The 14,325-nt window shown below is 36.3% G+C and overlaps 1 protein-coding gene across 2 annotated transcripts in view; it reads right to left on the minus strand.

Moving 5' to 3' along the window:
- The window catches only part of LOC6048628 (furin-like protease 2), a 614,884-nt gene that overhangs the window by 132,818 nt on the left and 467,741 nt on the right, over nucleotides 1-14,325 (minus strand). For both annotated transcript variants that reach the window (XM_038260446.1, XM_038260447.1), the window contains exon 3: nucleotides 824-928. In XM_038260446.1, the coding sequence (XP_038116374.1) occupies nucleotides 824-928 (105 nt within the window). The remainder of the gene's footprint in view (nucleotides 1-823; nucleotides 929-14,325) is intronic.

Genomic DNA, 14,325 nt, shown 5'->3' on the forward strand with positions numbered 1-14,325 from the left:
GTACATTTTCTTAATGATTTCATATTCACATGCCTATAATTTGAAAATAGATTGATTCGATTGTGCTTGTAAAAAAGTTTTTTTTTGTATTTTTGACTAAAATTTTCTTCAGAAAAATATTATTACTGTTTTTGATTTAACAACATCCTATGCTCTAGTATATAAGATGCTATTACAACCAACATTCGGTAAATTTTTGTTCATTTGGAAAGATGGTTTATCGATCAAAATTTCACCAATTTTTCAACTACCGAATTCGGTAAAAGAATCTAAGTGTAAGTAGTTTCAGTGATTGTAATAATGATTGAAAAAAAAAATATTGGTAAATCATGACAAACAGCAAATAGGCAAAATGTTGTTGAAAAGTCATTAAACATTCAATTAAAAACATCTGCTAAGAAAAATATTTAAAATTATTGAAGAAAACATTAAACGAGAGAAAAATATGTTTTAAGAACAGCAGTTTGTTTTGTATCTCTTTAAAATAAATTAAAGAACGAACTTGCTTCAAATTTTCAACAAGTTCCGTCATTCTCATTTCGGACCATGCAGAAAAAAAAATTAAATTTGGTTCAAATATATAAATCAATTTTATATTCATATAATAACAAAATAATTGGATTATTTTACTGAAATCTCCGTACTAAATTTTTATAACCATATCATATCCATTTGCTTTTGATTGTAAATTTTTTTAAATAATATGGAGCAATTTTAAAGTATTGATTTCTTAATACAAATTTCCTTCAATTTACCGGTGATTTTATACCATTCGCCTTGCCACTTTAATCATTTTAAAAACAACACCCAAAGCCCAACTTACCTCCGGCTCGGTGTTGAGTGCGTTGTGGTGAACTTCGCTTCTGTCGAGCGACCGCTTCCTGACGTGGCTGTGGTGAAATAAATAATATCCTTTGAGGGGACCGATCTGGAAAAAGAGATAGCAAAAGCAGGAAGAAGAAGACAAAAAAAATCCATTAGAAATCAAAATCAGCGTGGGTGGTGCCTGCTACAGGAAAAAGCTGATGTTTTTATTCATTATTCGTAATTTCCTGATCGGGGGAAAAAACAGCAGCGGCGAAGAATCTGGCTGGGTTGATATTGGTTCAGAGAAATAGAAAAAGGAGGGTAAAGTTGAAAAACACTGCTCGAGGGAAAACTTTTAATCTCTATGTAAATTGGAAATTGAGAATCGAACCCGCGCTTCAAATTGGATCAGTGCCGGGAGGAATAATTTCGCGGGATTACGAGGGATGGTTCACGCTGCGGTGTACGGCATCAATTACTCAAATCTAGGAAATAACAATTGCAGTGGAATTTGTTGGAATTGACAAATTACTATAATTTTTTTTTTGTTTGAGTTGCAGATTTTTTCAAGGGATCCAGTTTCAACTTTATCTGACCCAATCCAAATTGCTACATAGCATCTTCCTTAGAAAAAATGGTGTCACCTCACATTTCGTTGGCTTTCCCCCCAAAAAAAACCCGGACGGGAAGTCATTTTCCACTCATTCACACGTTGCTGTCATTGGCACCCAGTTCCTTCGCTTTGCTGACAACACCAAATAAATCTTTCACCATGTTTGTTTTTCTTGGACCAGACTTCCCATGCCACTCCAACCCAGCCCCCACCCACTTGCTCAAACATTGACAAGCGAGAGAAAGAGCTTCGAACTGCTGCTGCTGGAAACCACACACCACCAACATGTCGAAATTTGTTCCCTCTTTTTTGTTGTGGGTTACAGTTTGTGACAAAATTGTAACCATTGCACGGGATTAGATTAGAAAATTGTGTGTATGAGTAATTTTAAAATTGAAATTTTATTCAACACTGGAACGCCCAGCGCATGTCAAACTTACACGGAATGGTTCTCGAGCAAAACTCAACCAATCGGGACGATTCCTTTTACCAGTGATTTCTAGATGATCCTAGAACTGTGCAGAACTTGTTTTGATCAAATCTGTAATTTTTGCGGTCAAATACATCGTTCCAATTTTTATAAGCTTGCTTGCCTTTGCGGGATTTTGGGTGATTTTTTTTTACAAATAATTGGGTTTGATTGGAACGCTACATAATTTGAAATTTTATGGATTTTGTCATTTCATCAGTCAATCCTATTAGGTCCTCATTCTCCAGAAGTCGGTTTTTTTTTCGACATTTTTAATTTTGGTTTTTTATTCATTTCAGTGGAACTTTGTCTATGCATTCCCTACACAGAAAAAATTATGTAAGATTACACATTTTTTTACACAAAGTCTGTCACCATTTCCTGATGAATATTACCATATTTGTGTGTAATTAAAGAAAGCAATTTAGCATCATTAGTTTTTGCCCTGCAAGGCTCCAAACAACATTATTATATTTATATTTTGACTTTGTTGATTGGCGTTAAAATGCATCATCCCCAATAGGCCATTTTGCGGCCATATTTGTTTCAGAAAAAAAAAACATACAAAATTTGATTTAGAATGCACAAATAAAAATTGTTTTTTTTTTGTGTTGTTTGCAGTAAAATTTCTCATTTCGTGATTTATCTTTCATCTCAATTTACTATTTTTGGAGCCTGACTTCAGATCCATTATTGACAGTAATTGCCCCAAGAGTGAATGACATAATCTACGATCTTTAGCTTAAATTTTTTGAAACAAATAGATTTTCTCAGTGTCATCCAATCAACTCTCATTTTTAAGCATGCGATATATTGGAAACATGTTGTGTATTTTCATGCATTGTCTTATTAAAAATAATTTCAAAATTTTAGAATAAAGAGTGATTTTGTGGGGGGCTTCAAACACTCATTCTGGATTTTTTCAAATGTTGGGCTTGATTTTTGAATTTCGGAAAAAAAATGTACACTAAAACCCCGATGGTTTGACACCAACTGTTTAGTTTGACACCTCTTTTACACGGAGTTCACACACACAATCAAACCTGTTTTGATAGTTTGCATGAGCGCCGTGTAAAAAGTGACAGTTCGTCACTTATTAGTTTGACTTTGACCAACCAACGGGGTACAAACTAAAAAAGTGTCAAACGAAAAAGTGACCAACCACCGGGGGTTGTTTGTATAATGATTTAATTAATAATTTATTTTATCATTGCATTGCCATCAACATGAAATAAAAAACTTTTTTGAAAATTATGTAAATTTACATTGAAAAACAAAATTTGAAGATATTTAAAAAATAAAAATTTTCAACAGCTCATATTAACCAGGTGATCATAAAAAAATTGAATTATGGCTTATTTTTTAAAAATAAAATATCAAATAAGCAAAATACAGTCAAACCTCTTTTTACGCGAATTTTGGTTCTCGCGTAAAAAAAAATCGCGTAAAAAAAGTTCGCGCTATTTTGAATTTTTCGCGTAAAAAGAGTTCGCGCTATTTTGAATTGCTCGCGTAAAAAGAGTTTTCAGTATTTTTTAGTTTTATAAAGTATTATATTTTTTAATAATAATAATGTAATTCCAGGTTATTCAAAATAGCTTCAGTGACCTGCGCTGTATATTCTACAGCAGGTTGGGATGTTCTGGGTTATCCAAGAACTTCCGGAACTAATGAATTGAACATCTATCTGTTCAACAAGGGTCTGTACCAGTGTATCCACCATCGTAATAATTGCAGGTAGCTTCCGTGACCTACAATGGTTACGTTGTGATCTGTTAGAATGTACTAGGTCATCCAAGAACTCCCGGAAGTCATGGCCAGGATATCTACCGGATCAACGGGGGTCTATATGGGTGAATTAACCATCGGTATAGCTTCATATAGATTCAGTGTACCACGATGGACATCCTGTGGCATGTTGGATTGTTTTGGATCATCCAGGAACTCCCGGATGTCATGACCTGGATATCTACTTGATCAACGGGGGTCTGTATGGCTATATTAACCATCGGTATAGCTTCAGGTAGCTTCAGTGGACCACGATGGACACTCTGCGGCATGTCGGATTGTTTTAGGTCATCCAGGAACTCCCTGAAGTCATGGCCAGGATATCTACCTGTTCAACGGGGGTATGTATGGCTATATTAACCATCGGTATAGCTTCAGGTAGCTTCAGTGAGCCACGATGGACTCTCTGCGATCTGTTAGAATGTACGAGGTCATCCAGGAACTCCCGGATGTCATGGCCTGGATATCTACCGGATCAACGGGTGTATGTATGGATATATTAACCATCGGTATAGCTTCAGGTAGCTTCAGTGGACCACGATGGACACTCTGCGGCATGTTGGATTGTTTTAGGTCATCCAGGAACTCCCTGAAGTCATGGCCAGGATATCTACCTGTTCAACGGGGGTATGTATGGCTATATTAACCATCGGTATAGCTTCAGGTAGCTTCAGTGAGCCACGATGGACTCTCTGCGAACTGTTAGAATGTACGAGGTCATCCAGGAACTCCCGGATGTCAAGGCCTGGATATCTACCGGATCAACGGGGGTCTGTATGGATATATTAACCAACGGTATAGCTTTAGGTAGCTTCAGTGGACCACGATGGACACTCTGCGACATGTTGGATTGTTTTGGGCCATCCAGGAACTCCCGGAAGTCATGGCCTGGATATTTTCCTGTTTTCTAAGTCTCATCCAAACAATCCCCATTGTTGACAACAATTTTTTCGAAAAAAAATATTTTTTAATTTTAGGAATCAAGACTTTTGTTTCAATTGGGCGTAATATTGCAACAATATGGCAGTGACCTGAACATCATTGAGAATCAGTTGAGGTTACTCAATTTTTTAAAGCAACTCCCTTCAAACATAAAAATTGAAAAGCTCCTCTACTGCAATCTTTTATTTTCCTCTTACTGTACGACGAAATAACCACATCAGCACTATCTTTACACGTTTGTGTGTGTGTGTGCACATGTTTGTGCTACGATGTTGCTCGATATATCATCATCGAAAACTTCTTATCTTCACCTTACATCGAACTGGTGGCAGATTTTCACACCAAGATGAGGGAGGGAAGGGGAATGGTGCTTCTTGTTCAACTTTTGCTTTGACATGAGATCCAGCAGGAGGAAGCTTCGCTTCAAAAGCTTACTGTATTTGTGAGTGTGTGTGTGTGCAATCTTGCCAGACTCTGGACTTGCCATAAATATTGGTTTATGCAGGACGTGCATCGTTTAAATTACTTGATATATTGGAAAATAAATCAAATAGTTTGGGATTTTCCCGGCGCATATCGTGCGCAGATTTTCCCTTCCCCGATATAAAGTAAAGAAGGGTTTGTTTTGAAAGCTGCCCGGAAATGCACTCCCAACGGCAAGAGGGGTCAATCTTCCGGGAGGAAGGTCAGACGGGTGGGGGCTTTTTCTCGCTTTCGGTTTCCGCTGGCCGATTTGGCTGTGCTCTGGTGGCTTCCGGGCGTGAAAAGCGATCCAGAGAGATACGTATCTTGCTGCCTCAACAGCAACAGCAGCATGCAGGAGCTCGCCCGTGCGAAATTCCCCAGAGTGGGATCACGTCCTCCCTTCGGTGATGGAGCCTTGTAGTTTGGGGGATTTGGATTGCCTCGGGGGGATTCGACAGAAACTAGCAGTTTCGACAAAATTGTAGTTGTGCTGCCGAGAGTCGGAAAGGGGTGCTTGCTGGCTTGCAGCTCTTGCTTGTAGCGTGAATGGCAGTGCAGGGGTTCGGAATTTATACACAAAAAGAAGGTTTCACATCTTAACAAACTATCAACCAAAAGATAAAACTTCATTATAGTTAACTATTGATTCTACACATTAACTGTTTTTTAGAGCTGGGACTTCGGATATCCGTATAGTTTAGATTTTTTTCTATATACTAAATCAAAAAAGATATACGAAAATCGTATCAGAACTGAAAATTATTTGGATATAGTAGTTTATGCAACAAGTTGCAAAAAGAGGATTTTTTCAGAACGAGTCGTACATTTATCCAACGAGGTTCAGCATTTACTTTTGAAAAGTGTTGCTATTCGATTCTGTTATTTTTGGTATAGAAAAGTAGGCTATTTCGTCGTTCAAGAATGACAGGAAAAGTAAGTAGTTTCACGACGGAATTGCAAAAAAAATATTTAAGGAACCCAAAATTTACGAATAAAAATGTAACGGATCGGATAGCTTTTCTGATTAAAGTACTCGTCTATAAATCATGTTATAAAAATTAAAGGTCTTTAAAAAAAACCTATACAATTATTTTGTTTCGTCTTAATGTCGCCCCACAGTCGTGAGACAACGATGCCCAAGTAACATTTTAGGCTTTATCAAAATTGGCAAAACCGCTATAAAACCCATCAGCCAAAACCAACATTAAAACCACTTAGTTGTAACAAACTCTCCAGAACCTTGATAATCCCAACTTGAACCTTACGGCCTTTTTATAAAACCTATATAGGAGTTCAAGGCTTAACAACTGAATCCTAACAACATCCTCAAAGCCTTCATAAAACCTTTGATTAAACCTAGTCAGGAGTTAATGAAAAATGACATTTTATACGTCTTCAAACGTCTTATGCCAAATAGGTTTTATTTTGGCAAAAATAAGTCTTCGTCTTGCCAAATGAAATTATGGAGATGGTTGTCAAAAATGGCGATGATAAATAATAGATATTAGAGGTAATCCAAATAATTTGAAAGCTTATTTCTTGCAATAGGTGGCTTAAATTCAGCTGCGGTTGAAATTTTATTGATAGGGGAGATAATGCCAAAAAAAACAACTCGCTTCATCAGAAAATTATTTTGTGATCATAGTTTTTAACGTTAAAAAATATTTCATTGCAATTCTTTGTTCGAAATATTTTTAAACATCTATCGCTATATTAATCATACCAGAAATTCATCAAAAATGTGTGTTTTCGTCAAATTCAAATCAAGTTTTTCAGTTTTCTATTTTTTCAATCAAAATGGCGATCAATCAAATTCAATCAGCAGAACACGCGTTTATAGCGCCATATTTATGCACTGCTAATTGGCCGCGTTAAATGCTCTTTAAGGAGCTTATGGTTTTAAGTAAGCTTTTTGCATGCCTAATGGCACTTGACAGCTAAAACACCATTGGTTTTAAAAAAGCATGAGATAAAACCTTTTGAGTTTCTTGGGGGTTTCAAGACTGTCTTAAAACTTTCATAAAAGCTTATTGAAGGCCATTTAGCTTTTATTGTCACAAGGTTTCAAATCAGAAGCATAAAACCATGTTAGAAACTACTTATTAGCTCTTGCTTATTGGTTGTGGTGAATGCCCAAATAAAACTATAAAGCAATCAAGATTCTGCCATAAAACCTTAATAAAACTAGGTGGTTGCTAGTTGGTTTAAAAATGTTACTTGGGTGGCATGTATGAGTTATTTCATTTTCTAATAGAATTATCAATGCTGTAAGTTATCCGGATATCCAAAGTCCCAGCTCTGCTGTTTTTAGTATTTTTTGTAGCACTCGATTTTTGAGAAAATCTCACAGCAAAAAAAAGCAAAAACATAAAAGTAAAATAAAACGATCTTTTCAAAACCATCTAAGATTGTTGTTGATTTCAAAACTCATAAACTAGCTCAAAATTTAAAATGAACACGAAATTAAATGCTTAGTTGCAGGATTGATTCTTTTTTAAGTTACTGAATAGAAAGAACAGTGAAAAATAATCATTGTAAAGAATACATTTTGCATCATTAGTTTGTCCATACAAGTATTCTTACAATGTAGGGTTAAAAATAACTTTTGTAGGGTATTATCAAATGCAAAAAAAAAAAACAAAATTAAAATTCAATATTTTTAATATCACAAACCATATTTGAAATATTTGAAAGAAAAAGGTGAGTTCAAATTTTTGATTGTTTTTAGCTGATTGCACGACTGCGTTCATAAAAATTTTAAAGTTTTCTGAATTTTTTGCCAACTGATTTTTTGGGGCCGATTTTGAAAGGGCGACATAAACTTTGGAAAATAATTGCATTGTTCGTTATTTTCACAACTTGAAGAGATTTTGAAATGTTTTAACTACCCTGATTTTGAAGTTTTCTTTAAAGGACTGTGTGTGTGCAACCAACCAAACGGGACCACGCGGTCGCTTTTTACAAATTGAGTTGTTTCCATGTATTTTTAGATCTACATTCTGTACATGCAAATAACTCGCATAGGCATTTGGAAGGTGTTAGCTCTGCCGAGCTTGTGTGACCCATTTCTACGCTGGCTAGCTGAGCGTGAGGTACTTCAGCTTTATCGACAAGCCCCGCTCTGAAGAACGTTTGGACCAATCGGGTTCAAACGTTATTTAGAACTTCCGAACCCTTGTCAAATGGACAAGGACCCAGCGCGTATATAGTTGATAGTAACAGTATTCCTAATTCCAGTCATAGGTCACCAAGTCGCGATGGCCTAGTGGTTATCATTTTTGCTTACCAATCCAAAGGAACGGGGATCGAACCCCGACTCAAGCGACTTTGATTTTTCGTTCATGTTCAGAGTTTCAAGATTTATATTTCCTATACTTTCTCGTTGGGAGCAGATGGGAATCGAACCCAGGACCATTCGCTTACAAAGCGAACACCGTGACCAGTCAGCCACGGCCGCTCTAAGTTTTCTTTAAAGGACTCCAGACCAGAAAATATTTTTTTTGTATTTGTGTAAATTTGAACATTCTTTTTTGCAGAATCTATCAATTCTAAAAAGAATATTACACTTGAGCAAAATGTGTAATTTCACCTCTTCAAATATGTAAACTTTCCACTTTTCTGTATTAAAATTAAATTTTCAGTTCAAATGGGAATGATATTACATCATAGAAGAGGAACTATTTAATTCTCTACTGCCCATTTTTTTTAGAAATGTTTGCCTTCCTCACTGAGGTAAGGCTATAATCCTGATCTAAAAATGATCTTTTCACATAAAGCTCGTAGACCCACTTTCATGCATACCTATCGACTTAGAACTGTAAACCTATCGCGCAACTGCTCAAGAAAAATCAGAAGAAGACGACAGTTTGCAACGAGCGGTCGTGCGGACATCTAAGTCGTAAGTAATTTGTGTTATTGTAAACTATATGTTGATTAACGACTGCAATAAAATAACAGTTTTGTAGAGATGGAAAATTTGGTATTTTTACTGAGTTGTCCGCTCTCGAAACCGGTGTGCGCCCTGACCTCCCGACGTTCACAAGAGTCAGTTTTCTAAGCACTGGCTGAACCGATTTTGACCAAACCGGTTGCAACTGACTCTGTTTAGAGTCCCATAGACCGAGTTTCCACAAAATTTATGTTTCGATAAGTAGTTCAAAAGTAATGTATAAAAATGAGTTTTCACATATATCCGGATGTTAGATAAATGACCTGAAGTCGTACCAAATATCACCATGTTATATATCGTTAGATAGGTAATTGAATGACCTTTCCAATGTGTCCAAAACATTGAAGATCTGGCAACCGTGTTTCAAGTGATCGCCACTTCAGTGATATTTGTGTTCTTTTTTGAAGCCGGATCTGCATACGTATAAACACAAGCAAAGTTGAACTTATCAAAAAATCATTTTTAAAAGCATTGGAAAAGTCACATTGAACAAGTCACACTTCCATAACATAAATTTTCCAAAATTTAAATTATTTTGCTTTCCAATGCTTTTAAAAGTTCCAAAATTGGTTGAAAAAAATATTTTTTGGTGAATTTTAGATCAAAGCCCACTAAGAGGCGAGGTTCTGTTGTAGAGATGTAGCCATTTTGCACGTTCCAGGATAATATTATGTTTACTGTGTGATCTGGCAACCCTGTGCAAATTAATCTCCCCTTAGAAGTGATCAATTGAATTATTCACGGCTAAGGTAAGCAAGATCTGGCTACCCAAGTAACAATTCTAGTTTTGATATAGTTTCCAAGAGATTCTGAAGAGTTCTCAAGTAAATTTCAGCGAAATGCTATTTAGTCCTACATGCTGAGTTAAAAACGAGTTAAATCAACATTAAAACCAAAATGGACTATTTTAGGAGGTTGCCCAGAGTATTATTGAGGAGCATCGTGAGACATAAATGTTTTATTGTGTGTTTTATAAAAACTCTATAGATCTCTTGAAAGCATGAATAAAACTGCTTGGCTTGGAAAAAGGTTTTCTCGTAGTCTGTGCGCATTCTTGGATGCTAGAACAGAACATAAAGCATTTATATTTTTGTATTTGTAGGAAACCGAAAAGCCTGCGTGGCAGACAAAATAGTTTGCTAATTTTCTTGATTAAAAGCAATTATTCCTACATGGAAACACAGAAAGCTGATGGCAGATAATAATTATTTGATGTCAAATTATTATTGTTACTAATATAAATGTGTTCAGTTTCAATATATAATGAACCGTGATAGTTATGCCGACATAATTTCATCGACCAACTTTCAAAGATAGCTCGAAAAACTAATATGCGCACTTTCGATTCAATAAAAAAAAGTCAAGATTATTTTCAAAAAATCAATGTTTTAGCATATTGTTGCTCCCAAATTCAATATGGCTGTTCCTTTTGGGCTGCTCGCACCTTTCAGCAACATGGCGAAGTTCATGAAATATAAATGATCTTGTTCAAATCTATTTCAAATTCATTCCTTCTTGTACAAGAGTGGCTCAAAACTTGCCAAGACTTACGAGATTTATAAAAGTTTTATAACGGTTATATTCAGATTCAAAATGTTTTATCATGGCTTTCATCAAGATCAAATCGCACAAGGCGAGGACGCAGCGCATGCGTGTTTTCTCAGCTGCAAAAAGATCGCCATCGGTGGTGAAAAACTTGAATTTGGAAATAACCGAATAAAAAAACATACGCTTGCATTTCAAAAATATTTATTTGTTCGAATAACACATCCGCCGAAGCTACATCCACCGTCGCGTTGCCGTCCAGTCACTGTAGGTTATGCACGGAATCTGCATGCGGGTGTCTTTGAAAAGATCTCAGACACGAGCCGCTCCTAGGCTGCCAATCATTTCGATACTTTCCGATCAGTTCATGCTGAGGAATGGAACCTGCGCCTGGATGGCCACCACCTTCGCCAACACACTCAGGTGAACCCAGAGGTAGAGCAAGTTTAGGAACCTTTGCCCCAGCCGGTCCGGTGCCTTCAATTCGACAAATTCCATCATCTCCTGCTTCGTCTCCTGAAGACAAGCGACGTCCTTGAAGAAAACCTCCTGACCTTCATCCACTGGATCTACCGGCGTAAACTTGATCCGCCCCATCTGCGTGAAACTATCCATACTGATCGGTTTCCGGATGCCCTTTATCCGACTCAACAGCGCAATTATCACTTCCGTGTGCTTAACTAACTCAAACAGCACCAACAAAATGCAAATGACAGCGCGTAACAATACACAGAATAAAAGCTTGATGGCTTTATACAAGAAAACTTGCAGAATTCAAAGTTCTATCAATTTCTAATTGCAAACCATAAGCACTTTATACAGTTCTGATCAAGCCTTAAAAGTTTTCAATAAAAAGTCTGCGAGAAACGCCACACAAAACAAAATGTGTGAAACGCCTTGTTCAGTTATTATAAATTGCGAAAATAACATATCTTTACATAAAAATAGTATTAAGCAACAACTGCACTGGCACCATTTCTGAAATACACAAATAGTTCCCAATAATAAATTCTGAAAAAACGGTAATTAAAAATCTTTTCCCAAACAAAAAACACAACCAAAACCACCAATTTATTCTTTTTATTATTCTTTGCACGCTTTTGAAAACTTTGCACGCTTTTGAAAACTTTGAATTAAGAGATCACTTGTAGCTGCACTTAAAAGCTGGATCAAAGTAATTCGTCTCCTTGCACTGTGTTTCTCGTTCTACAACTGAACAAGTTGAAGTGACAGTTCAAATCCAACAAGCTTGGTCAAATTCCTTATTAAGACGCAAAAGATTTATTGCAGACTTCGTCAAGGTATTCAAGCTGCGCCATATATTCTTCAGGAAATCTCGAAGTGTAACTTAAAACCTGAATTAAAACTTCTAAGCAGAATTCCTAATCAAGTCTTGAAGAAACTTTGAAAATATTTTGAAGGTTATGCGAGATGAAAACCTTTTTGCTTTGATGAAAGTTTTTATAAAACATTGTTGCATTTAATAAAACTTTTTTAAAACCATATAAGAATATAAAGCATTTCAATTGCTACTTGGGTATCCTGCCTTGATATATCGTAACCCTTTCCTTTTTTCCAAATATTAAAGTTTTATATATTATACATGATAGTGATTCTAGCCAATATCTCAAGATGGATATTTGAAAAACAATTTGGCAATCTGGGGACACTGCTTAATTTTTTTAAATAAGTATTTATTGAAATTTTATGAAGAAAACAACAACTTCACTCTGATCAAGGCATAAAATTTACTAAAATTTGATGTAAAGTCAATGACAATAAATATTGTCCCCCATTTTGCAACACCACTGCCTTCAAACCTTCTCAATTTCGGGAGCAGCACAGCACAGTCTCCGCCGATGCACTCGCACGATCAAGCAAGGGGGTAGCACAACACATCTCACGTCGACCGAACAGAGGTTAGAGAGGTGAAATAACAAAACAATCATCTCAAGTGGTGGTTTTATCATGTGAAAAATGCTCGTTCGTGCAACCGACTTTTGGCTCCTTTTTTTGCTTGCATCCGTCGTTTTTTTTTTGCTGAAGCAGATTCTAGTACAAATGTTTTTTTTTTTTGAGGATTTTTAAGTTAGCAGGTTTCTGTTGTTGATTGATTGTAAATATAACAAAAATCTGGATTTTTCCTAAAATAATTAAAATTTACTTAAAGCTTAAACCTTATTCAAAATCCTAAAAAGTAAAAACAAATTGACTTACATCAAATTTCACCAGGACTACAAAATGAATTTCCACATTTCCACCACCCTGTTTGGAGGGCCTGTCATTTTTCATACTTTCGCCTTATCGGCCCAGACGCAGTATGATCGATTTAAAGCATTAACAAACAAAAATCCGTCCATATCTCTCCGACCTGCCAGCAGCAACAACGACAACGACAAAAACAGCCATTTTTTCACAGTTTTGAGCCCCGGTTGGGTGCGAACTTTCGAAAACATATCCATCATTAATTTAAATCCACAATTTATGGGCCCCAACCAGCACCACCGACTTCACCACCAGGTGGGAGGATATTTTGGAGGAGGGAGTTGTGTCGCGGCAGGATGCGCAATGCGTGCGTTACAGACAGTCGTACATGTTCCGGACATTTCTTTCAACCCTCAACAACTTAAAGTCTGATTTTTTTAAGTGTTGATATCAAAGGTTTTGCTAGAAGCACACAGGAAATATTTTTTTCTAAATAAAAAAATCTGAAGATCTGGCAACTCTGCCTAAACTTGTGAGCGCTTGTGTAAAATTTGCCGTAACGTTTCCAAAATCTGACGATGCACATGAAGGAAATTTCTGTGCATTGCAGGGATGCCAGATGATTTTTTAAAATGTCTGTGAAAAAGTCTGTGTATGTCTGTGTCTTTGTCTAAAATTCAAATAAATCAATTTACAGTCATAGAAATCTATCAAAAATTGTGTTTTTAAGCATTTGAAGACTAACGAAATAAGTTTCGATTGATATTTTAACAAAATAACAATTTAATGAAGTTTTTTAAAAAGTCTGTGTACCTCAAAAAATGTCTAACACGAGCTCAAATGTCTGTGAAACACAGACAAATCTGTGTATCTGGCATCCCTGGTGCATTGGATAGGTTTGAACTACCTACAGATGAAAAAAAAGTTTGGTGATCTGGCAACACTGACAAAAATATCGATAATTGTGTCGAATTTTGAAAGTTTCCCGATGCTGGAAGTAGTATATTTTGAAGGAACTCCCCGCCTGAACACCAAATGACTCTGATTAGCTCAATGATCTGGCAACAGAGATATATTCTTTTGAACAGGCAATTTAAAGGTGGATTGATCTGAATTTTATGTAGCATAAGACTTTGATTTGAAATTTAATTCAATATAATTTTTGACACTTTGGATTTCGGATTGAAATTTTTAAAATAAAAACAAAAATAAAATCCGCCCGAGGGTTACCGCAGCAATAAAAACTGGCACGTGGGTAAAAATTTGTCTCGAGGAGAGATTTATTGAGGGAGGTTGCCTGCCTGCCAGGGCCCACACTCATTTTTCAGGTTATCTGTTGGAAACCAATTTTGGGAACGTTTTTTCTCTCTCCCTCCACCGGCAACACTGCTTTCACAGCTGCAGACAAACAAACGTCGCAGCAACAGCAAACCAATAACCAGAGCAAGCAGCGAAACCGTTTTCTGATTTATTGCAGCCCTTTAGGCGCAAAAGCTTCGGGTGACGGGGCCGATAAATTAATGTGCGGTCAATGATATGACA

The sequence above is a fragment of the Culex quinquefasciatus genome, chromosome 3, assembly GCF_015732765.1.
Source record: "Culex quinquefasciatus strain JHB chromosome 3, VPISU_Cqui_1.0_pri_paternal, whole genome shotgun sequence".
NCBI classification, from domain to species: Eukaryota; Metazoa; Arthropoda; class Insecta; order Diptera; family Culicidae; genus Culex; species Culex quinquefasciatus.